This window comes from Aulonocara stuartgranti, assembly GCF_965226115.1.
Source record: "Aulonocara stuartgranti genome assembly, chromosome: 6".
NCBI classification, from domain to species: Eukaryota; Metazoa; Chordata; class Actinopteri; order Cichliformes; family Cichlidae; genus Aulonocara; species Aulonocara stuartgranti.
In genome coordinates this window covers 5,106,501-5,133,555 of record NC_138944.1, presented here as the reverse complement: position 1 = coordinate 5,133,555, position 27,055 = coordinate 5,106,501, and the positions used below count along the sequence as shown (strand labels likewise).

Here is a 27,055-nt window from a genome sequence, read left to right as displayed (position 1 = left end):
AGCATGGCCTAAATAAAGAACAAAATACAAAAATACATGAAAACTAAGAATACTGGGCCCACATGGCCCAGGACCATGACAAGTTTAGCTTAGTTATTATGGCTATACACAAATTGTTTGGTATTTAAAATGTTTGGTACTCAAAATGGTACCAAACCCCATCCGTATAAAATTTATGGTGGCAATGGCCCATAAAGTCTCGAATGATCATTTTCAGTTTGCTTTTCGTATTCTGATTAAAAAATATGTTATGTAGAAAACTTGCAAGGTGCGAGCCTGAGCTAATGTCCTTTTGGTTTCTCATCAGGTGCGACCATCTTCATCAGGCCCTCAGTTTGCCACCACTGCCAATGGGACGCCTCCTCAGCAACCTTTGCAGCAGTCTCCAGCCGTTGCTATGGCATCAGGTTCGCCATTGCACAACTGCGTGGCTCGCTCCCCTCAGACTCCAACCCAAGCTCAGACACAAGCAGTCTCTAGGCCTGGGAATGGATACATGATGAACCCGGGGCCAGGAGTCAGTCAGGCGGGCACTGGACCTGGAGCAGCGGGGATACCGCCTGGAAGTCAGTCTGTAGGACCAGTAACGCCTGAGCTTTCCCATGCAGAGCAGCTGAAAGCATTTGCTCAGCAGCGTAATAAAATGATGCAGAAGCAGCAGCAGCAGCAAGCAGCTAACTGGTCACCTGCAGCCGCTCCAACCAGTCCCTATAACTCCGCTCACTTTAACCACGACAAACCCAACAGCCCCATGATGTATCCACCGCAAGCCTTTAATACACCACAGGGCCCTCTAGTGGGTGGCATGGCCCCCAACAACGGTCCCAAAGCCCCCATGAACAACTACCTCCCTCACAACCACATGGGCATGATGGGCCAGCAGCAGCCAAACAGCATAAACCAGAACGCCCTGTCCAAACAGCAGCAACAGCAGCAGCAAACAGCAGGCATGTTGTCCTACAGCAACACCAAACCGCTGAGTCACTTCAGTGGCAGCGGGGTGGATCACATAGGTCAGAGAATGACCCCGCCCATGCCAGGGAACAGTCAGGTCAAGAACCCCATGATGCCACCTTATATGGGCGGTGCGGGAGGTGGTGGCCAGGGTCCGGGGCCGGGTCAGACGCAAGGGCCAATCCCAGGACAGACAGCTCACCTGAGTGAAGAGCAGAAGAGGATGTTACTGATGAAACAGAAAGTGTTGAACCAGAACATGCCCTACAACACCATGCAGCCTCATGGACAGGTAAGGGGACAGCTTGGCGTTGTTGGTCTTAAGAACATGGAGGTTGAATTATTTCCAAAGCAGTTCATGTGCAGTCAGTACTGTTGCTTAAACTTAAGTCCAGAGTGTTTCCATCATCTGCAGGTTGTGTGGTTTGGAGAGTGGATGAATATTTGGACTGTCAGTGAATATCTGAGTCCAGTGTTTCTGGTTCTGTTTTCTGCCTTTATAATAATTCAGTTCTGTAAATAATGAACTTTATACACCGCCTCCCTCATTATTCTTGTGTTGAACTGCAGTTGAGAGTCTTACCATATATGACTAGCAAATGTACCACCAAGGAGACCTGGCATTGACTGGTTGATATTAAGTACTGTATATAAGTCAATGAGAAGTTTCTGACCCAATGCAAGACCCCGGAGTCCAGGCTAGGTAAGCTAGTTGAAGAGCTATTGGACTGGTCTGTTAAAGTGTTTGTGGCTTTGATTATGAGAGCATGTTAGGGAGAGAGGGAGGTTACAATAGACTGCATAAGAAAGATGTACATCGTCACCCATCGCTTTGGAAAGTCATGTTTTTGAGTACTGAGCTGAGGCATTTCATGAATGCGGGCAGATCTGACTGTGACACTCCAGCTCATTTGATAGCGACGGACATATCAGTTATCAGTTAAGCGTTTTCTCAAGTGAGTTGTGGAATTTTATTCTTTAATACAGCACACTTTTTTTTGCAAGCAGACAAATCGCCCCCTGCTGGTCATTAGAAACGTGCTTCTGCATTGGCTACCATACCTGGAAGCTACAGCCATCTTTTTCATACAGTCTGTGTGTCTGGGAAAATTCAACCTATGACCTTCTGCTCATCCTTTGAATAAGAGCTAAATAAACTCCCCGTGCACTGGAGGTTTCCTATAAAATTCATTTGGACCCCATTTTTAAGCAGAATGCCCAAAAAATGCCCCCCAAAATAGAGGAGCTAAGAGTGTTTGACCAGTTGCTTGGGACGTACTGCAGAACATGGATTGCTGTTTTAAAAAAAGCCTTCCAGAGGTGCAGCCAGGGAAGGTAAAATGGCGGTAGTTGCCCCAGCAACAAGCCAGGGCTGGGAATAGGCATAGGAAAATGGCCTGTCGAGAGTGTATTGATGCCTCTGCAACACTAGCAGCACTGATAGCCTCCCCCCACCTCCTCCCCTCAGACACACAAGCGCGCACACACCACAGCAAGCACCACAGCTAAACGGCTCCTTAGCTCATATCCCCAATCTGTCACAGCTGACTGATGGCTGAGATTGGACCACTAAGCCAAGCTAGCTGCTGTCATTACCGAAAGCCCACCTCGGGCAGTTTGTTTCCTGAGCCCGGCGATCAGCACAGCCCACTCTGAATGCTCCAGCGGTTCAGCCAGGTGTCAGGTGTCCTTAATAATCCACCGGACGGAGGACGTTTGAGTGTGGGTGGACTCTATCTTAACAAATATTCACATACTCGAGTGAAACCTCACACTTGTGTGGCTCTGGCGCTCCTCATTATCTCAGGGCTGATGTGCGGTTATCAATAGAAATTGCGTGTGCGAGTGCTTGTTGATGGCGCACTTTACGTCTCTGTCTGTCTCCTTCTGCTCGCCATGTCCTGATGATACAGCTACAGTCAGTCAGTCACCTCCTCCTCCCCTCTGGTGATCTCTGCGTCTCCTGTCCTGCTCCTCCTCCTTCCTCCCCCTCTCCTCCCTCGTTCTCTGCCAGAGACACTCAGCACCAATAAAGGAGCAGATTTATTAATATGAGGCCTTTGTGGCTGCTGCCTGGAGCGCTGTGTGTTTGTGTGCGTGAGTGGGTCAATGCACATGTATGTTTGAGTGTGTTGCATAGATTTTTTTGAGGGGGGACGGGTGTAAGGGGAGGGTGGAGAGATTTATTTGAGTGAGCAGAGGAGAGTTGGAGACCAGGAAGAGAGAGGGAGAGAGAGAGGAGAAAGGCAAATGCAGAAAGCGAAAGATTTATTATGGAGGGAGGATGGAGCATATTACAAAGAAAGTCAAGGGCCTGGAAAGAGAGAAATAAGTGAGCAATGCCGAGTGGAGTGTCTGAAATGCAAAATATTCACTTATCTACACGCGTGCAGCCCGACTGCATTGACTGTAATTAGCGAGTTTTATTTTTAGTGACACGTCTCAAATAAAATCAGCACAATCAACTATAAAACGTTAAAACGTGGGACAAATATGTCATTTATTCTTTTTTTTTTTACTAGGTGTAGCACTTGAAGGGAAATTTCACAGATTTCAGACACCGAGATCACTTCTTAGGTCATTTATAACGCTGCTCAGCCTGTGAAAGCAACATATAATTGGTCTCTCATGATTTCTCCAAACCTATCAAAGTGCAAAACAAAATCTCAAGAATAGCTTAACTGTAATCAGTGTTACTGAGGTGGGTCGTATTAGATTTAATGCCAATTGGCAATATTGTTGTGCCAGTTAAAAAAAAATGTCTAGTAATCTCAGTTTCTTAGTTTTGGACTTTCCAACCATCTGTGCCCAAACTGTAGGCCCAGTGGATAAAAAGCTGCAAAATTCCTTCAGCATGTCATGGTGAGAACTCTTGAAAATAATTACAGCATATGCCAAAAACAACAAATTAATAGTCCTGGAAAAAAGATCGCAGCTTATCTCCCCTACTATGAATCTGAACGGGGTATTAAATGCACATGCTCTTTATGGGAAAGACAGATAATAAGCGGTGTTTATTATAATTATTGCTTTCAGGTGTATTCGGTAGTTTTCCCACTGCAAAGCCAGCATATTGCTGAGTAACCAGTTGCATTATTAGTAGCAGCTTCATCGCTGCTTATCCTTTATTTGTCCCGCACAGCTAATGCAGAGATCACGTGATGATTAGCTACTTGTTTCTTTGCACCAGTATTAGTATTTCCTCTGTGTTAAATGCAAAATATCATCCTGTTCTTGGAGTTCTTTAAAGATGATTGTGTCTGACGTATTCAGATAAACCACAGTGTGTTAAATCTGCTGATGACTGTCAAAGCTTGATAAGGAAGAGGTTAAGGAGAGCTGAAGTGAAACCAAAACATCTGGGTTCTGCTCCAGAAGAAAAGCTCTTTTAAAATCCCACTGACACTTACAGCAAGGCTACAGAGCAGGGCACCGAATACGCAGAAGACTTCTGAGTTTAGATCCAGAAAGATGGAAAAACCAAAACAAGTAACCAACACTGAAGTGTCCATCAGTCTTAGCTGATGATAGCTGAGTCGTAGCTCAGTTTTTAACTGTAATCTGTAACTTTTTTCAAATTATGATGTGAAGTAAAGAGGAGGTTTGGCTTAGAATTTGAGGAGAAATCTATAATAAAAGACCATTGAAAGAAATGCTAAATAGGATCTTATGACTTCATCAATCGGCAAACTTATGATCCAAAACGCTTGGGGTAAATTGGGCAGTGTGTATATCAGCTTGGATGAAGTATGAAGCTTCTTGCGGTCGACTTCTCGGTGCTGGAGAAATCGGCTGGTGAAAGCACGGATGGATGATCGGTTAAGAGAAGCTCAAAAAACTGCAAGGCTTGTGGAGTAAGGCCACGGTCTCGTGTTTGTGTTTGTGTAGCTCTATGGCCACGTAGGGAGAGCGATTTTAACCCGTTCAGAGAATCCCGTGAGTTCTCCAAAAAAGCAACAACACATTTTGCGGCCTGGTGGCCATGACAATAAGCGTAAGTTGAATGCTGATTGGTTGAAAGTTCACTTGCACAGGAAAGGTAGCCACAGCGGAGTTCACCGCAAAGAGGAAGAAGCACCAAAATACACCAAAGATCAAAAAAGCTCAGACAGTGACTCTGCTTCTCATCCATGGACCGTTTTCAGTTTTCTTACTTTTAGTTCTTTACTAAGAAGTTCTTAGCCTCAATGAGAGAACGTTTTTTTAATGCTTCCCCCATGTGAGAGTACCCAGGTACAACAGCATGCAAGGCCTGGGTAGCAACTTTTCTTTGCCTTTTACCATGATGGGACCTTTAGTGAAACTCACCATGAATCAACAGCACAGTGTGAGGAATGGAAATTTCCTCACACTTTCCTTTTACATAGCGCTAAACGATTGGAGAATTTTCTTTATGTCAAACATTGCGGTTGTCTGATCATTCCCCTGACGAGCCAATCATCTGCTTTATAAGAGCACCATGGGACACAGACCAGCAGACGTTCAGTTTTTGACACAACCTTGTTTGTTAGCGTTCTTGATCGAGTTGTTACCAAAGACCTTATTTTAAGGCTAAGCCACCAAATTATTTTAAGCTTTTTGTTTAAATGCTCTGACTGGATGCACGTTGTTCGTTATAGTGTTCCCCTGCTTTGCAAATATTGCTTGAGCTTCATTTTCAGATCCTCTCTCAGTTGCTGAATTAGAGGTGCCGGTGGTTGTTGACTTAAATTAGGCCCAGTTAATGAAGTTCTGTTACTTTACAAGTATAAGTGTCCTCGAGTGTTCAAATACTTTAATTATGTTTAATTGGTAGAAATACTCCTTCTTAATGTCTGTTTGCTGCAGGGTTTGTATTCACTTGAAAAATCGGTAAAAACGTGCGTTTGTATTTGTGATGGGAGTCTCTCTTTTTTCGTTCCTAGCCGTTATTCTCTTTGTCTGCGTTGGTGTGGATGCTAGCCTTTAGCTTGGTGTGTGTTTGTGTGCCTGTGTTGGCTCACAGGTGGTGCTTAAGCATCACCGTCTCCCTGCTCCGTCCTCCCTCTCTCCCTCTCTCTGTTTCTGTGTGTAGGCTAATCCAGTTAGCAGCTGCTCGGGGAAACTTCAGCCTCGCTCCTCAAAAGCTCGTTAGTCAAGCTTTAATTGTTGCTCCCTCGCTTTGCATATCGCCATGACACTAATTTATGCCCGTTGTCGCGGTTACCGTCGCCACGGTGGTGGATCTCTCAGTGGAAGCAGCAAGTGGGGGGAAGCAAAGGCGTGTGCTTGATGCTTGTGTGGATGTCTGCATGTGGTGGATGACGCGGCTGTCTCAGTGTGTGTGTGTGTGTGAGAGAGAGAGAGAGAGGCGGATGTGGCTTGTTGCACAGAAGTGTGTGCAGCTGTGTGAAGCCAGCAGCTCGTGGGCGGATCTCTGGGGTTATCTGAGTAATGATTGGATGAGAGTGGATTGACAGGCGTTGGCCTCAGAGGAGAGCTTCTACTGATGAATTTGAGCGGGAGGTTTGACTGTGTGTATGTGTGAACGAGTGCAACCGAGGTGCACGAAGGAGCCTGCTGATGGCCCCGTGAGTCACGACAACAACCCACTCTCAGATGCACACACATGTATGCACGCACTCAGCAGCGTACACAGGGTTTGAAAAACACCCACAGGCATGCACACTCTGATAAATCCTTTCCTGCTTCTTACTTTCTCCACCCCTCTATTTCCAGAGGTAAAGCCTCTCTGTCTTCTTTTTTCATCCCTTTCTTCATCCTCCTACGGAGGACATCCACAAAGCTGCAAACTTAAAACACACACACACTTTTTAAGTACACCCAACTAGAGCCCAGAATTTCAGGGACTGGGTCCTAAGTGTAGATTCCAAGGACAATGCACGAAATGCATCTCCACCCTTATTTACAGCTCATGGTTTTGTCCCCTCATGGTTTTGATAATAAGTGATAAGCAGGGAGTTCACTTAAATGAAAGAGAATTTATTCACCGTAACCTAACCAAGAGACAAATATCACCAGTACGTTGATGCAACGTGGAGTGAATTAGAGAGACTGAGCAGCTCACCTGGGATAGCTTTTATAGCCTGGAAGATTCAGGTGAGCTGCGTTAGGTGAGGATCCTTCCATGCCAGTCAATTATCAGTCACAGCAGGACAGCACTTTCTTGACACACCCTCATCTGTCTCATCTAGGGTTAGAAAACCTGCAGCATTAGTGGAAATGACATTTATATAAAAGTTTTCTAGTCTTATTGACCCTTCATTCATACAGTGCTTTCATCTACAAACATTCAGCACTTGATCTAACTCACATCCGCGGCTAATTCACAGCCACTCGTGGATATCGTTGGACCGGGGAAGAAGCTAGAGTTTGGTTTTGAACATTAGCATGGGATTGCTTAAACTTTAAATCTTCCTGAAAATTATCAGCAGTTAAAGGTAAGGAGCAGATAAATTAAAATGGACGGATTTATCACTGACTTCACTGGGTGATACGTGCACATTTAAGCAGGAGAAATGATCCCAGAATTGTCTGAAGCCAGACAAACACAAAATAGGACCGAAATCATGCCTGTATGTGTGCTGACTTATGTGCATGGGTAATATTAAATGAGAAAACCTGAAAGTAATTATTTGAAATAATAAGCCTCGGTGGATTATATTCCACCCTATTTTCAACTGTTTTTTGGTACCTAAAAGTGAAATGACATTTTCACTATGCGCCGAAGCAGGAGAGGCATAAAGTGCTGCAAAAACATTTACCATAATTAAATATCTGAAGCTCCCCAAAACCTCCCACTCAGTGTGTCTACACACCCTCCACTGCTCAGTCAAGACTCAAGCCCATGCACTGTAAATATTATCAGCTGATTTTATGACAGTCAGCTTCTATGTTCAGTCACTCTGAGAGCATTTTTCCTCAAACATGTGTCACAGAAACAAGAACAGCTGTGTCTTTGAAATTCAAATCTGAGCAGGAAAAAAATGTTCTGAATTCAGAAATCAGAGTACTAATGTGCAGTAGACTGTGGCTCCAGCAGGGGATGTTTGCAGAATCACTTGTGTATTTCAGTGGGTGCCAAAGTGGGTAATGCACCATGATGGGATGCCTCAAGGATGCCCAAAGATTTGTTCCTGTGCATGAAATTTAACGTGAACAAAACAAATAAAAATCCACACGATCATTTTGCAAACGTGTTTTTTTAATTCTTTGACTATTATAGGTTTTAATAAATAATAATAACAGCATAAAATGAAGAATTATACATTTTTTTCCTTTTACAACAGTAGGGTTTGTTTCCAGAGAGGAGTTTCTCTGTGTGCTCACATAGTGAGGCATAGTGCATAGGGAGTGCTAAAAATAAAAGCACATATATGTCTCACACACACACACACACACACACACACACACACACACACACACACACACACACACACACACACACACACACACACACACACACACACAAATACATTCATGTCCCAGCTACACTTAAGAAGAAAATTCTAAATGACAGTTAAAATGGCAAATAAAAATATCAAAGAAACAAGCACAGAAGTTGTATATGATCTCCAAAAAATTGAAAATAAAGCGAATATTTTTTGTAAGTAAGATCAGTAAAAACAAGTCATTTTAACTGCCTTTCCCTGCAAAAGCTCAGTTTAAGTCAGTAATTTTCAGCAATATTTTTTTTCTCTATATGGGCTCAGTGAGAGTGGATACCTGTGGATACATTTTGCACACATAGAAGCCCTGCCCATTTTCTGTTCTAACCCTCCGTTTGAAGTGGACAGCCAATCAGAAGTAATTTACCTTGAAGTGTCAGAAAGGGAGCTGAAACGGCTTCTTTTAGACAGAAAACAAACTGAGCATCAGGTCACACGACGCCACTCGAGTAGAGTCCATAAACAAATACCGAGCTGGAAATGAGCAAAATTCAGAATGTATCGTATATTAGTATATATTGGAACTGTTTTTTAAATAATTATCAGCAATGCTCAAAAACTAAGAAATGCATTAGGGGATATATCTGTGTTAACGTTTTTTATTGTCAATCCATATCGAATATCAAATATCCGCTGGGCTCTGCTGCAAACCTCATGTTGAAACATGGAGGAAAGGACAGCACAACCCCGGACCAAGTAATTTCTCTCCATTTATTCCCAGGAGCAGCCGATATTACCTTCCCTCCGCCCCTCGCTCCTTCTCTCACATACACACATCTCCTGCTCGCTCTGTAACCCCCCCACCTCCACACACACACACACACACACACACGTTGTCTGAGTCGCCACACACATGCACACCCCTCCATCTCCCTCTCTGTCTCTCAGGCACACGTGTCAGGGCTTGAGTTGAGCTGCTCTCAGATCCTGTAGAGAGAAGATGGGTGGAGGGGTGGAGGTTGTGAAGAGGTGTTTGGGTGAAGCAGAGGGGTGGGTGGGTGGAGACTGTTCTGGTGTGTATTAGCTCTCTCTGTCTCCTCTGAGATGCTTCTTGTTAAGACAAACACCAGACAAACAGCTCTCTCTGTGTTGCCACTGTCCATTTCCCCCCCTCCTATTTTCTGACTTTGCTTCCTCTCTCCTGCTGTCACCTCTCCTCTTCCTCCTCCTCCCTCCCTTCGCCTCTCCTTGCTCGCCTCCTTAACCACTCCACCTCTCCTGTGCTTAGAGAGGGCTGTTAGCGCCGAGCTCCACTTCACTACTCCCGATCAATATTGTGTGTGCGTTTGTGTGTCACTGCTTGTGTATATTCCTGATGTATACTGTATGTATGTGGCTTGCTGTGTTTGCGACTTTAATTTAAAATTGTGTGTGTGTGATACAGAGTAAATATGCATGAAAGCGAGTTTATTATGCAAATTCCCGGAGATAAGAGAGGCCACGTGTGTGTGTGTGTGTGTGTGTGTGTGAGGGAGCAGCATCTGTAGCAGCAGGAGAGAAAACGATTCCCAGGGACCTCCCCCCTCCCCAAACACACACCACCACTGCCAAAAGTGTTTGGTTCAGTTTGTCAGCGCCAGAGAAAACACAGTGAGACAGACCATCTCCACCCATTCGACACGCCCTGGGGGTGTGAATACAGGGTTGGAGAGGAAATATCAATACTCACCTCCACCAACAGGCTTTTTAAGGGGATGTGACTCCATAGAGTTCCTATGTGTGTGTCTGTAATCAAGCACTCTCTAATATTAACCTCATCTGCAATATTGACCTGCAGGCCTCACCTTGGAGCAAACAGGTCATGACACAATGAGTCTGTGTGCTGTCTGAGTGTGTGTGTGCGTGCTTGCGCCCGTGCATCTGTGGAAGAGCAGTCGCAGCCGAGCATGTGCACATGTGTTCATGGGACGGCGGAGAGTGAGGGGTAGTAGTGATGGTGGGGGTCATTCTTATGCAGTGTCTGTGGGCCAAAGAGAGGGAGATGCAGTCAGAAGGCTGCATACTAAACAGACTGCTGTCACCCCGCCAGGACCTCACACACACACACACACACACACACACACACACACACACACACACACACACACAGAAGTCAATGCATGCTTGGGTGCCCTACCTCTTATATGCACACGCTCATAAACGGCACACACACACACACACTCCCCTCATGCCAGCTCAAACTTTGGCTGCCTTGCTCGGCTGCCGGTTGCCACGGCAACCGTTGCCCACAGCACTTTGCAGCCCAAATCAATGGCAGCTCCGAGACGAGGCTCGCTTGTGCGGTGCGTCTGTGCGTTCGCACATGCGACAGTCTGTCTCCGTCCAAATGTTTGCGGCTATAAGCAGGTTGTACTTGTTGTATGGTTTGTGATAAATACGGCATAAGGCTCAGCTGCAGATTGCATTAACAGTGCGCTATCAGTGTTGCACAAACTGGATTTGAGCCCAGAATAAACAGAATGCCTTTTTTTCCCCCCAGACATGTTGAGAGAGGTTGGTGGGAAAACTGCTGGCTCTTAGGGGGAGAGCGAGCGGGTCAGCGGTTTAGTTTAGAGCAATAATAATGTGTTTGTCCCAACTTGCTAATCACCTTGTTTGTGTGTTGATGGCTCCAAATGTGGCCGCCATGCCAAGTGACACATACACACCAAGACAAATGTGAGGGGACGACACAGATGTGACCCCGCCCTTGTCCCTAAAATGCACTCCATCCGCCCCATCTGCTCAGTCAGATGCTAACACACACACTCACACACACACGCACACACACACACGTTGCCACTTACCATCAACAGCACTGTTTGATGACATGCTCGAGCAGGTATACGCTTTCACGCACACACAACAAAAGCAGACAGTCTTGTAAAGTCATACGGTTCGCCCACGTGTGTCTATCCCCCCCCTCCACGCGCACACACACACACACACACACACACACACACACACCAGCCCACCCCTCCGCCTCCTCCCACAGGTATCTCGCTCCTCGGTGTGGGCTGACAGAATCGAGAAGGGAAAAGTGAAACAGAAAGGGGAAAGCAGACAGGGGGAGGTGCAGTAAGGCTCTTTGAGGATTAGGTTGAGAATTTTGACTCTGTTTTACAGAGGAGGGAGGAGGAGGAGGTAGCGATGGTGGGGGAAGCGGCGGAAGGGGGTAGATCGACTCCTCGGAGCAATTTACCTCAAACGGCTCCGACACAGCTAATCCGCTCTTAAAGGAGCCTAATCCAACAGACTTGTACCTGATACTGAGAAGAGAGAGAAAGGAGAGTGGCAGAAGGAAGACAGGAAAACTGAGAGAAAAAGGCGGGAGGCTGTGGGAGAAGCATAAGTACAGAGAGAGAGCTGTGTGTGCTGCTTGTATACTCCAGACAAAATCACATTTACTGTCTTTAGATGGACAAAATGGCTAATTTCTAATTAAAAAATAAAACAATGTTGAACTCAATTACTCCTAGAGTGGGTAGTATCTTTCACCTCAGGGGTCTTAAGCCTCATGATTTAGTTTTACTTCAGTTTTTTGAGGAACTTCCAAGTCTGCCTGCTAATAGAAGTATAACCTGGATTATGCTCTGTTGCATTCCTGTTATTCCTGTTACTTTGAAGTCTACCACTTGGTGTAGTTGGTACATTTATAATGCAAATGCTTTGCGGTTGAGTCCACTCTTCACAAAACACAGATACGTAGGCATCCGCTCAAACTCTCACGCTCACCGTCTGATGACGAAAGTACAATCCAGGGTTTAGTTTTTCAAACATTAGCATTAAAGGCAAGCTAACCAGCAGGTATGACTCTTGAGATTAAGGCTGTCCTTGTACAGATAGGCAGGATTACGTTTTCAGATGGTCGAGAAAACCAAGCGAAAAACATGAAAATCCAAGAATAAGGATGCACCCATCTGATATTGGTATCGGATATCAGTCTCCAAAACCTGGATCGGATATCACTCACAATGTGCCAGTGTATGGCACTGTGTGCTAGCAGCAGAGCTATAGTAGCATGGATCAAGCTAACAGCATAGCTTCAGCAGTTTTAGAGTTTATTTTAGAGAGTCTGACCAATTCTACCCAATATTATTTGCCAGAATCAGGTATTTGCCGATCTATTGGTGTCTGCGCTTATAACGGCAGGTTAATACCAAGTTAAAAAGTAAAGAAGAGCTGCAAGGAACACCTGCTAACCATGGTATGCTTGTTGATGTTGCACAGTAGGGCTGCCACAAACGATTATTTTGATAGTCGACTAGTCACCGATTATTTTTGCGATTAGTCGACTAATCAGATCATCATCCATTAGACGTAAAACTACAGCTTATTGCACCAGCAGCATCTGCTCTTATATAACTATCATTAGCTTACAGCTTTAAGTGTTTAAGGTCTGTGCTAACTAAAAATAAAGACAAGATGATAGTTTATTAAATTTTAATGAAATTTGCAGATTGTTTCGGTGAAGTTTAATAAACTCCTTGCTATCTAAAATATAACAGGACACTGGAGTATATTCTGGAGCATCTCACACTTCTGATAATCAGCTGTCTGCTTGACGTTTATTCAGCTGTGTAAAAACTATAACTTTAATCTCAGACAAACTGATTTACTCAGAAACAAATAAAATACTAAAAAAAAAAAAGCCAAACAATAACATTTTAAGTTATCTAAGTGACTCATATATATTTAACCTGAGTAGCGAAAGACGGTGGTGGGTTTGAAAACGATTTGCGGGGAGTCCGGTGTTCTCAGGGCGCTAGTGAGCCTAGCCCCCGGCTCGCTAACGAGCTAGTGGGTAACAGATGTCTCCGAAAACGTCGGAGCGCTTTTGAAAATATGTGGTGTCCTGATAAACTGAGCAGATATTTGAAGTTTACACAGCTACATTCTCGCCTGAAAATATGTTAAACGTTTATTTTGTGACCCAGAAAGAATAATAAGAGTAACATTAAAACTAACTAGCTGCCGCCATTGTTGGAAACTGCGCTGGGCCGCGCTATGAATTCTGGGACACAGCTGCTTCTTCTTCTTCTTCTTCTTCTTCGGGGTTTAACGGTAGCTGACATCCTTGTACATGCAATGCTGCCATCTTCTGTTTCAGTCCGTTATTACACTCTTAAATCCTGCCACTTATTCCTGCGTCTTTTGTGATCGTACAAAGTTTCAAACGACGCGTCGACTATTAAATCAGTCGTCGACGATTTTGATAGTCGACGTAATCGTGACTAGTCGACAAATCGTGGCAGCCCTATTGCACAGTTTGTCCACCAGAGTGAAGTTTGCAGCTTCCTGTTTTGCTACATGTATATTTGGATCGCAGCAAAGGCAAAACCAGCTGATCTGCGCTGTCGGCCATTGTTGTAAGCTTAGCAATACAGATGCTAGATTTAAGACTGTTTATTCATCTATAGCAATTTTTTGTCTCAAAAAAAGCCCACCTAAGGCTGTTGGTTAACCGGGACGCAGTTCTGTCTGTTTGTCGCTATCAGAAGAAACTGAAATCAAACTACATCAAAGTGCAGCACATCTGTCTATTTATGGACAGATGTGATCCAGAACTCGATGTTTTTCTCGCTTTCTTACTCACTCTGTGCTCCTCTGTGAGCTGCAGCACTCTGACTCAGCCTCAGAGAAAGGTTGGAGACACCTGCTGCTTCTAATTTTCTCTCTTACTGACAATTTTATTCAAAAATGTGGTCAAAACCAAGCTGAAACATCTGGGGCTTTGAAATAAAGCCAAAAGTACAAAAAACTGCAGTTCCTCTGATGGCCTCTTGAGGCTGGCTTGAGTCAGTCACCCCAGACTGAACTTTAAGCTTTAAAAAGCACACAATTAAAGTCAGTTTTGGTCTTGTAGTGAATTTCTCCCTGCATCACGACTGCACAGGTTTGAAATCACTCCTGCAAACTTAATAAAGTTCACAGGAGCGATTTCAGAGTTAGGGAGCTGTAGCTGAAGGCTGTCAGCTAATTCATGTCACCTCTCAGCGTTGGGAGCATTTTCAGTCCAAATTTCTGACAAATAATTTGGCTTGCTGTGAGGTTAATTGTGATAACAGACCCGTGCTGCAGCTTTGGTGGTAAAATTAAACATTTTATTTCTATGTTATTTAGCACTGATTAGCAGGTGTGTGTGTGTGTGTGTGTGTGTGTGTGTGTGTGTGTGTGTGTGTGTGTGTGTGATGAACAATTTGTGGATGAATCTCGCTAACCAAGCTTGCAAGCATACACTGGTAACTTCACCACTTTATCCAAATATTCTTTATGGTGCTAATACAGAGCTAATCAGCTGTAATTGTTTGCACTATTTGGGGCTTTTCAGCTCTCGGTTGAGCTGCAGACAGTGCCATAGTGTCACTGAAAGGTAGAAAAACGCAGAGTTCTGGATGATAAACAGGTTAAAAAAAAAAGGAGTTTAATAGCAAGGAGGAATAGTGAGTCACGTAGTCATAGGACAGTATGACACAGAGAAATGGGCTGCACTGGAAAAAGTAAACTGGATGGGAACTTGGGCAGATAGACTCATGGATTATATGTATATGCTTTCACAGGTCAGAGAAGGAATATGGCAGAGTACTGGAAGCTGATTATAGCATGAGATGCTCATACAAGAGAGTGGGGGGAAAGAGGCGGACACAGTGAGAGTAACCTACATACAGATGTCCAAATTGTTATGAAGTGCGACGGAAGCACAGGCGGAGAGCAGCAGGGACGGAGTAGTGATTGAGGGGGACGGAGATGGAGGAAGCCCTGGTCTCTCATTAGAGCTCTGAGACGGGCTGCGGGCTCAGAAGCACACACACACACACACACACACACACACACACACACACACACACACACACACACATCGATATGTGCACTTTTTCTTTCTTTCGAGAGGTTTGTTTCTCGTGTGAGGAGGGAGTATCTGCTTCCAGGGTTAGTTTACGTTTCCTGTACTGGTTTGGTCAATACAACAGTAGTGCGCCCTGGTGCACGCTGCATGCTGATGCTTACATTAATGCCTGTGCACAGTTACTCCACATATTCATCGTCTTATAGATGCATTTTTACCTCATGTCTTCCCCTCTCTTCTGCTTCTCCTCATCCTCTCCCTCCCAGGTACCGCCTCCCTCCCCGTGCTGTTTTCTCCTATGTCTTCCTCCTTTCCTCTCCATCCCCCAGCTCCTCTCCCTCTGCTGTGTATATCAAAGAAAAATGAAGCCAAATAAACTTGAACCCCAAGAAGGTGATTGATGGTTGCACAAAGCTCCCTCTCTCCATCTCTTTCCTTTCCACCCTGTCTTTATTCCCACACTCCCTGCCGCCTCCTACTCCTCGCTCCCACTGGTGCTGCAGCTCCTTCTCATTCACACACAGTTTGTATAGTTTGATTAATTATTTGGGTCTGCAGGGTACAGCTACGCTCATGTAAGTCATTTTTATACTGGAGTGTTTACTGCAAGATGCACGATGATTTCAGATGCTACTGATAATAAAAAAACTTGCTTACTTGGTTAAAGCAGTCATCGGCAATGTTTGCACATAAATAAATGCTCATTTTGAGGCTCTCTGTCACCCACTTACTCAGTCATTAAGGTGGAAATACCCAACATGGATTAACTGAACAGTCAAGAGCGCCACCTACAGCTGTTGCCTGCATAACAAATATGAATTTATTTGAGTTGTACTTGAAATATTCTTTCCAATTCTCTTCATGAAGCATTCAGCTTCCACAGGTTTACGGGCTGATTTGCTTAAAGTGCAGGATTTTTTTTTTCTACAGTAACCTGCAGAAAGAAAAGTTCTGTTACTGCGACGCAAGCTTTAAGATCAGAGATACCTGCAGCACCTCAGGGTTTTTTTTATGAGGAACAAAAAGAACTGTAGTGACTGTAGTTCATGTTTAAAAAAAAAAGCTGCATTATTAATTTGTGAATTGGACTGGAAATATGTGCATTTAAAAAACAAACAAACATTGATATCAGCCCCAAATTAATTATCAGTGTTGTGATAGTTTAACACATCCATGGCGCACATACGGAGGCTTTGCCACTGTGATGCTGCACATTGATTTGTGACGTCCTGCTGTGAAGCCTCAAGCTGTCGGCATCTCGGTGTTTTGATGTGACGAGCGAGGGGTGGATCTGACGGAGAAACCGAGGGATGCTGCACGCAGACTTGTCAGTCACAGAGTGGGCCCACCCTAATCTGTACCATAATTTACCAAAAGAATACCATGCTGGATTCAGTGAGACTTTAAGCTAATAATTTAGAGCATAATCTCATCACCAAAGTGTTCTCTGAGGTCAGAGAGCGAGGGAGCCGGGGGATGCTCTCTTCCTCGTCTTCTATACAATCAGACTTCATTCTGCAACCAGAACCTCCTCATTGAAAGAATGAAGGTTTAAGTGCATTGATAGTAGCTTCATTTGTCAGACCCAGAATCTGCATCATTCTTCTTTTATAAACACAGTTTGAGCACGAACACCGGCACACATGTGCAGAACGTGGACCTTAAACTGTTATCCATGATCATTATTATAGGTACTGTGGATGTTCCTGGGCACTAATTTACTAGCAAGCAAGAGAATAAAAATTTGACCAGCTGACTAGTCTAAAAGTCAGAAAACACTCTGAGCATACTCTAATGGGTGAGATAGACATTGTAAATTTGGCGTTGTGTTTAAAGTGTAAAATGTTGTGTATATTAAACACAGAGTGTCAGATTAGGCCTGTGGATCTGGCTAATGTTAGGAGTACTCTTCCTTTCTTTCTTGCAGGCTAGCATCCACACGCCTGTGCAGGATGTGGTTACACATCTTTGTAGTTGTGTGGTTATACGCCAGTTTGCTCTGACACATAAAACCACCCATTTTCTACATCAAAGTACTGCAGGACTGTGAACACCTTAGCACACCTGTCACCTGCCTCGCTTCCTCCTGCCTCCTTTACACCTTCACGTCACAGAGAGACAGAGAGAAAGAAGTGACGGGTGGCATCATAACATCAAACAGGTAACTGCTGTTTGTACATTAATAAAATAAAAATAATTTATTTAACCAACTAGTCTTTCTGGTTCCAACTACCAAGAGCACCAACTTTAAAAGATCTAGTCGCACACATCGCCAACAGGGAGCAGATTTAATTTGGAAGTATACAAAAAAAATAAAAAAAATTTGTGCTCCTCTGACCCTATTGGATCAATCAGGCGCTGTATGCTGTGATAGGCTGCTCTCAAATAACTGGCATCTGTCTGGGCATTTGAAAGTTAAATGGGCCGCTTGGATAAGTTTCCTCTTTAATGGTTTTTCTAAATTAGTTTCAAAAACCTCCGAATTGTGACTTTGCACTGATGACTGAGAGCATAAACGTGTTTCAGCAGGTCTCTGTACCAACCCTAAATTGTTAGTAAAAACTAAGAACACGGCCTCACAGGTCGAAGTGACACCATCACAGTGTTCCCTTTGTCCAAGCAACACCTCAGACTTCTACGCTATCACGATTACTGCAAAGCAAACGGCAAATTCACACATTTGAAAAGCTGAAAGTTTTTTAAATTAGAGTTTCATCTCTACTTTACGTTTCATGCCCGACTCTGAGCTCTGAAGGGATTTGTCTTAAAACGCCAGCGTAATCGCAATGAGTGAGTCACACTGAGTCAAAGAGTCCAAATTGTCTATATTTGAATGTATAAAATGTGCAACGTGAGGGGAGTATGTATGTTTTTGACCTTTCTTTGTCCACTCAACCGGAGACGGTCAGGAAACAACCAATCACAGCACAGCGTCCCTCCCACCGAACCAATCAAAACCACTGTTTATTTAACCTTTTTTTCCATTTATAAATTTCTTTGACAAGAGATATGTTACAGGTAGACACAGAACTTTTCATCTCACTTACAACAAATGAATAAAATTATCATCTTAACTGCTCAGCTTATATTATCAAAGGAAAAAAAATATAACAAATGATTGCAAATAATCAATATTTAATTCCAGGCTAATGCGTCAGCAGATCCTGTGTTTGTGTGTGCGAGTGTAATGCATCAGTCCACAGGTTTGTGTGTGTGTGACTGTACTGGCCGAGCCCATCTATCAGTCAGCGTGACAGCTGTGGTGGAGGGAGGCAGCGTTATCAGGCATGGCACAGGACACCTATCAGGGGTCCTATTGTCTCATCCGCCATGATAAGTCACACTGAGAGAAAGATGGAAGAGGTCTGTTGTGGGAAACGGACTACTGTTCTGTTTGCGTAACACAAATGTCTAACACACAGACACACACTAATGGTGAAAACAGGAGGGGACACATGTTTTATTAGAACTATTTTAGGAAAACATCTGATTTAAAGCTTTTTCTTTGAATGGGGTGAAGAAAAAAACAAAATTTTTGTGTCAAATAAATGTTTGCCTGTTCACTGCCTGTTCACGCCGTCCTTGTGAAAGCAGTACTCAAAAAAGTGGTGTGCGCACGCGCGAGTTTCATGAGTATGTGTGTATTTGGTCTGCCCCCCCTCCATGTTATTTCTCAATGTTATATCGCTATTTCCCAAGCTTCCTTGCCAGCTTCATTTCCATCTGCACAAATAAACACACACACCCTTAACCAGAAAGATGTGCTGTCACAGTCATTCCAGGATACACACCCACATATTATAACTTTAGGGGGTGACACGGAGACGCAGAGACAGGCAGCTCCAGCGAGCCAGAGATAATTCACTTTAGACAGAGAGTTGTAATTTTGACAGCGTCAGTCTCAAAGTCTTCACGTTACTCTCCGCTGTGAAAATCCATTCGCCTGTTGTGGGAGGGTTAAAGGTTTAGGATTTCTGCTCTCCTTTCTGCATGTTTAGATTGTTTGTGATTGTTGGATGTATGCGCTCCATTTCAACACGGGCTCGTCCCAGGGCGTCAAATTCTGACGCCGTGTCAGACGACGCAGCACAGGTCCTTTGATGTGGTTGGCAGAACAGACCAACTGCAGCCATGTTTAACTGGGATGGATAACAGTCCTCACGTGGTTAGGAATAGTGCACTTTTTTCTGCATTTTGTTTCGCTGCTTGTTTCGGTTGAAGTCAAGTCGCAGTCGTGGAAACGCTGAAGTTGGGAAAAGCACAGTTCCTCTAGATGCCGCTTGAGGCTGTTTAAGAAGCATATCTGTGGATAGTTTCCTCCATTATAAGAATTTTACTGTGAGTGCTTTTTTTAAGCTACAAACCCCCAGAAACTGGAGTCCATCAGTATCTGTTAGACTCCAGCTCCACAACTTTGTTTGTGCGTGAATATTTTACCGGTTTCTAGATTAATCTTTGACATTTGTGCCTAACTTGTTTCTTTTTGTCTGGTATTTAGCACTAATTAGTAATTTTGTATGTCTGTGTGTTGCACCCACAATTGTGAATGCAGATTTCTAACCAATCTTACCAGCATTAGATGAAAACGGCACACTCTAGTCTTTCATACATTAAAAGTAACCTCTGGCCCCAAAAAATCCAATATGGCGGTGACCAGTCCAAAACCCGTTGGTGATGCCATGGTGGCAAAATCCTTCTTTTATATACAGTCTATAATTACGGTCTGGGGAAAAGGCTGGGTTTGTGTTAAAATACTCTCAACTTTAGCGTGGGCATCCGTACGTGCTGAGTTGGGAGTAAAAGCGCTGTTGCCGGCAGCGTCAAACACTGACACCAAATTACACTGTGAGATTCCAGTGGCTTTGACAAAAACAAACACAAAAAAGGCTGTCCTGGAAACTAGAACACAGTGTGTGTTTCTATAGATAGTTTCACCCTTATCAGTAGTTCCCGTTAAGTTTCTCTGGTTTCCTGGTCTCTTGCACACACACCATCCAACTACCACTTACACATGATCAGCCAGCCACTGACGAGCGGACATGTGTGAGCAACAATTTAACAAAATTTGGCTTGCGTAGGAGATGTGGAGATGAGTCCCAAATAGTACTAACGTTTCAGTTTATCCAGCACTCATACTTCCAAAAAGTCCCGTGGATGGGGACTGCATCAACGAGCACACAGTTAGTCGCCGATGTAATGAGAACTTTTACAGATTAAGCGGCAGGTAACTTTCATTTTATTTTGAAATTTGGGATTTCGGTTAATGTCTTATTTATCAGTCAGCAACACAGATCCAGATATCAGGTCGATATACAGCATCCCTGCTTTAAAGGCCTGGCATTTATCTGGGGACTCTATAAAGGCCTTTCTGTGCTCATATACAGATACCGTATGCCAATAAGCTGAGTGGTGTTAGTCATTACCTTCTTTGCGCCTTTTCTCAGCTCGTGGCAGAGCAGAAACTGCGTTCATGTCTTGGTGCAGGCATGCGGTCACATTATTTAGCTCTACCTGCGAGCGTGCCCTGTGCTGCTGCCACGCTAGAGACATTGAGACGGGCAAAGCAAAGAGTCCTCCCCTTTCTCTGTGCATTTTCTGACCTTCTTCCCTCATCTACCGTCATTTTGTTGAAGGTAAGCACTAAAACACATTGTCATTCTCCTGAGCCCTCCCTCCCCTGCCTCTCCTCCCCCTCTTCCCTCCATCCTCCCTCCCTCCTCCCTCCATCCTACTATCCTTTATTGTAGTTTTTGTGCAAGAAAGCAGAAAATCTGCTTACCCCACACACGGGGATGTTTGCCAGTCTCACACAAAGTTCAAACTGCTTGGGAAAGCACAGCATTACCTGCACCATCAACAGCAAACGTGTGTGTGTGTGTACAGTAAACAATACCTGTTCATATTTTGGTGAGGTTGTGTCTCTGCCCCTTGTAAATAGGGACAGATTTTTCTTCCTTGAGGGCACGCACCTTCAAATGGGAACAAGGTGATGTTCTATTAGCACCTTTTACTGAAGAGCTAATTTGTTAATTGACAGTTTAGTGCGGTTCATTTCCTTCGGAAACCCTGCGCAGAGCTCGGTGTTACATAAAGTGCTGCTGAGTCATCTTACCTGCTTCTTTATATTCTATAAAGTTGAGACAAGGAACAAGTTGAACAGGCTCTGAGAACCAGCATGAAACACAGAGTCTGTACAGAGTGTATTTTATGAGGCAATATTGATGTGAAGGAAAAAAGAATCAAACTTTCAAAACTCCTTGGGGTGTATTTTTGTTTATTACACATTCTGCAGCACCTATCAGCAGTGAAAAGGCCAAGAGGGATGGAAAGTAGAAGAGAGCGGTACCCTGAAAAGAAAAGCCACAATAGGCGAACAGCAGCAGAATTTAACGCCAAGCTTCCTAAAATAATCTCAGTGTGTAGAACAGCAAATTCCTCAGCGGTAGAGATTGTATTCTGTCATTGTTAGCAGCGGGAATCCTGCCTGTCAGCACATCGGCGATGGCGAGAGCACCGGACAGCTCCCGTTTCCCCCCCGTGGTCCCAGAATCAGCACCTCGGAGAGCAGCGGCGACGCACACGGGCGCGCGCACACAATATTATAAGCTGCACAGAAAAGCGTGTTGGCGTGGTGCTGCTTGCAAAGAAAAAAAAAAACATATTCTTTTATTTTTAAAAAAAAAAAAAGGCCGACATGCTGTAATGGCTTAAAATTGGAAAATTAGCTCATTAGTGGCGTTTTGTTTCCATCCATCTCCGTCGAACAACTTTTACCTTACTGAAGTGGCGATAATTAACTCTGAAACCGCTTCCTGGTCGACTGTAGTTCTGGTGTGAAAGCAGCTGGCGTGTTAATGCGGCATAATCACGTAGTGGATTCATGCTCAGGTAGCAAAACAGCAATTATGATCACAGTGTACACTGTCCTGTAGGGGATACAAAGTGTTAGAGTGTGTGCGTCTGTGTGAGTGTGTGTGCGCTGCTAAAGCCATGCTGCAGGGGAAGGGTCGAATGGAAATGCAATAACATACCATGGTGCATGATTGGAAGCGTTAATATCCTGCGGTCTGCCTCGCAAACAAGTCAGACGTCATTTATCATTTTTTTTCCAAGATATCGAGTCATGTTTGGCGAGGGCACCGTGTTCCTTTTTAAAAGTAGAGAGCCAGAGCAAAACAAGTGAAAGTTATCATTCCCGTGTCTCCACAATGTGGACAAAATGTTAAAATCACAGGAGAAAAGCTGGAAATGTGTCAAAAGGTGTTTTTCATGGTGATTATTGAAACAGAAGTCCTAAAGGAAAGATGTCCCCAAAATTTGGGCCCTGAACATACCAGCTACCATGGGATGAATCTGACGCAGGGCTAACACAGAGAGACATCCGCATTCATAGTAGGATCACCAATTACACCAACTCCAGTACCTACGTGTCTTTGGACTGTGGGAAGAAGCTGGAGAACCCACGCAGACATGCGAACAGAAAGACTCAGCTCCCCAGTAGATTCAAACCTGCTTCCTGCTGTGTGATGACACTGTGAGATGGCTGGGTGCCATTTAGGAGAAAATCATATGTCATTTTCAGTTTTGTAATTTAAATGATCATTTTATTTACATTTGTTGACAACAAACCAATGAAACAAAGCCCCTGGATTTTTTCTTTGTGATGTAACAAAGTCAAACCTTTGCCACCCTTTGTGCTCCCCACTCACTGACGGCACAAAACCAGGGTCAGCTTCAAATCGAGAAAATCTAAATACCTGCATTACATCCTTTAATACATGTGTGGTTATGTAGGCTAATCCTCAGCAGCACAGTTCACTGTTACAGAGCCTAATTCTGCTCCGCAGTAGCCAACATGCTGTTTGGACCATAATAGACTACGGATCATGCTGACAGTACCAGTCAGAAGACTATTTCTGGGCATTAGAGGTTGTATGTTTCTGTTTAGAGAGCAAGCCGACGCGCACACACACACACACACACACACACACACACACACACACAGAGGCATGCAGAGCCACCATCAGTCTTCAGTAACCGTTTGACACCTGGGCTCTTGGCTGACTGCTATATTTTGCGTCACAGAGGTCATTTGGGTCTCTTTTGGACCGTCTTGGACAGTGTCGCATGACAGAAATATATACATCACACACACACACACACACACCTCAGTGCGTGGATCACAATGTCATCCTTGAAGACCTGAAATAGAAATTTTGCAGCAGCGCCTGCTGACCAGGTGTCACACGGCTGATAAGCACACACGGTGAAGTCAGCAAAAATATACCAAATGTGATCTCGCTTCATTTGGCTTCACATCTCCGCCATTATTCATGGACCAAAAACCACAATATGAATAAAAATGTGGATGCGGTTTCTTTGTTTCCCAATCTGGGAATCCAGCAGATATCATCTGATGTTCTAGCCTCTGGAGACAGAAGCCATTTTTTCACGGCTTCTAGTGGGAATCCAGGCCAAGAATTCCTGTTCCATCCATCAGTCAGTGGTTAGAAATGCAGATAATTGTTTTCCCCTCTTTTGCTCCTGCTATGCCGGGCTTTCATGCCAAAAAGAAAAAAAAAACTGCCACATTAACAAGTATTTATTTCTGCTTTTAGGAATAAACTTGAGATTTGGTCAGTAAAATGTTGAAAGCATAGACAGTATGAAAGATGGGTGTAGCTTCCAGGTATGAAAAGTAAAGCCAATGCAGAAGGGCCAGAAGGGGGCGATTCCTCTGGAGGTTCTAGGTGCATAGAAGTCTATCCGATTGTTCAGTCTGACGTCACTAGCCGTGTCTGGACCTAAACTCCGCTGCAGGTCCATATATCAAACGATCACTATGGCATTACTGAGAGTTGAAAAACTGTCTAAAGTCTTTCATCTTTAATAAAATGATCAGCGTTCTGCTCTACCAGGTGTAACAATTGAGTTTAACATCCAGGCATCCATGAAAACGGAATTTATGACATTTAACGGAGTTAGAAGTTAGCAGGGAGTTAGCTCGCTAGCTTCTATCTAAATACAATATAGCATGTCCTGACTGCGGGGTTTTGGAAACAAATTAAAACGTACAACTCTGTTATCACTTCCAACATAAATGAAGACAGAAAACTAAACAGCAGTGACGTTTGTAGGGTTACTGAAGTTTGGCTAGCTGCTATATAATGATGTGCTACGTGACCGCTAACGACACAGCTATGTTAGCATAATATAAACAAGCTAACTTTTTTTCCACTCGATAAACGTTAATGTGAGAGTTCTCGGTGGTCAGGAACAAATGTAATCGCATGGCAGGATGCTGTAAAAGGACCAAACTTCAGCCAGGAGAACAACTGAGATAATCCATCCACAATACGAGGTTAGTCATTCATATACTGCTGCATGGGCTGGGCTGTAGTTAAGGTTTTAAAAACTGAGCTTAAATAAATGATTAGCGGTAATAAAAGCCGAGGGAGGTCAACAGTGATCACTGACTGTTTTAGGAGCTTTTTGAGATCAAATAGAAGAAAATACATAACATTAAACATGTTAACAACACAAAAGCCATATTAAACGCAGACTACTTTAGGCCCGGAAGTAGGATTCGTCGCATCATCACTGAACAACCGGATAGAAAAACAGCCCATGGCTGCCTTTACTCGGTGACCTCTAGTTAACACTTTCCAGTAAATCAGTTTTGTAAATTTGGGTCATTCTCACAGTGAGAAAGGACAATTATACATATATACAAAGTGTGGCCATTGGCTGAGGACTTGTCAGCCAGGTGAGTTTCTTAGTGAGATCGGCACCTCGCTCAACGCATGCAAAACACCCAAGATGGCGAAATGATGGAAATTCTCAGTTTCAAGCTTCACTAACCAACGCGTGAAATCGCTACATTTGTCCTTTATTCTGTCTGTGGTGGAAAGTCCAAAACAAAACTAAAGCTTATCACATACAAAGGAAAAACTGTGTTCGTGAGGTGGAGTAGAGTCTTTAAAATAGCCATACAGTGCAGAAATGGCCAATGGCGACACAGTAAAGACACAGCAAGAGCGCTTTGACCAAAAGCTGCTCAAACATGAATCATAAAGACTGTAAATGGAAACCAGGAAGTTTTCTGTAGCAAAAATCAGGGCTACAGTCTTTTAACCCAAGTATATTCCACCTCATCTCCACGCTGGGAGTGGGCGAGATAACCACCTGCTTGCTACACAATCCTTACATTAAGAAAAAGGCTTTAATGGTTGCAGCTCAGAGATGTGGAGCTGGTATGATTCAAAAGAAGCCCGACACTGAAATGGTGGGGGAGAGTTCAAAATGGTAACCAAATGAAAAAGTGACGCCATGCGACATCTTTGGCTCGTGTGCAATCTGCAGACCTGCACATCTCCACGTCGTTATTGTGCCGCTGATTGCCGAAGGTAGATGGAAAAAATAAATCATCCTGTGTCCGACAGTTATTCCAGAGTCACTGCTCGCCGGACCAGTGGTTCGCTACGAGCACATCTATTTGTTTTCCTACTCCATTTCACCTTGACGTGGACGGCGGGCTCAGGTTTATGACATTGTGCGTGCGTGTATGTGTGTGTGTTTGTCTTTCAAAAGGCGGGCTGGTGTATGTTTTCCTCTTGTGGAAAGCAATCTCCCAGGTTGAGCTCATAAATCAAGGTGGGGGATGGGAGCAAACGCAAACGAGAGCCTTTTCACCGAGCTCATACCTGTCCTTAGTGTGCGCATCTCCTCGGATGCTCTATTTTCTTTGCTCGTCCATGACACGATCGAACTCTCTCATGGCTTCCTGTTTCGTGCTCGTGGTGGGATTAGACCACAGGGCGCCCCATTGAAAATGAAGAGCGATTTAGGAAACTAATGAGCTGTAATGGACAATGTGCCCTCAGAGCAACCGTATTGCAGTCGCTCATAAGGCTCGCTCCTCCCCGTCCCCTTCCAAAGTGTGAGATGAGAGAAACCTGTGGTGTGTGTACGTGTGAGGGAAAGAGTGAGAGACAAGCTCAGTGAGGTGACCTGCCCGTTTCATCTCGCATCTCTGTCTTTGTGTGTGTCTCTCTGTGTCTCCCAGCTCTCCTCTTGTCCCGTTGACTTTCTGCAACATGCGGTTTGACAATCGGAGGTGAACAGATGCTCTGATGTAAAGCTCAATGGACTAAATTAATAATTTTGTGCTAAAAACTCAAAGGTTTGCTTACAGAGCATCTAAAACAGCAGTATGGGAGTTGACGACATCATTCAGACTGTGCATTTGAGTGCAATGATGAGACCCCTCGTTGTTCGACTGTTCGCATCCAAATGGACATTTTCTGCTTAACGTCCTTCCAAGCAGAACGTACCAACTTGGCTCAGGGTTTTAGCCTTAAGTACCAGTTGAGCTATAAGGGCACCCCATCACTGAGCCCATTATGCTCATTTCCAGCTCCATATTTGTATTCCTGGACTCGAGCGCGTGGTTCAGAATTCAAAATGATCCTTATTTATCCCGTTTTAGGCGGTTTTAGATCCTCTCCCTTTAAAACAGTTGTCTTCTAACTGGGTGCCCTTTGCAAACTGAAGGTTTGCAGTGCAGACCATGTTAAAGAGATTCAACCTGCAGCAGCAGACCTGTGCAAAAGATTTCTGGAGGGAATAAAATGCACCGTGCCAATATCTGGTTTGTTAAATAACGACTTGCAACTGTGAAGCAGTGAAAGACTTTATATCATTAAAGTCCTTCACTAAATTCCTGTTAAGAAAATTTTATGTAATCGTTTGGAGACACTAAGATGACATTGAGTCTTTCTGATACGTGCCATTTAAAAGTCAGGAATATGAACCTTTGTTTCACAGGGTCTTTGCTTCAGTAGTAGGG

General features: G+C 44.0%; 1 protein-coding gene across 1 annotated transcript in view; it reads left to right on the top strand.

Moving 5' to 3' along the window:
• Positions 1 to 27,055, top strand: part of maml3 (mastermind-like transcriptional coactivator 3) — a 133,468-nt gene that overhangs the window by 61,805 nt on the left and 44,608 nt on the right. Inside the window, exon 3 of the mRNA XM_082537172.1 lies at positions 308 to 1,246. Coding sequence (XP_082393298.1) covers positions 308 to 1,246 — 939 coding nt within the window. The remainder of the gene's footprint in view (positions 1 to 307; positions 1,247 to 27,055) is intronic.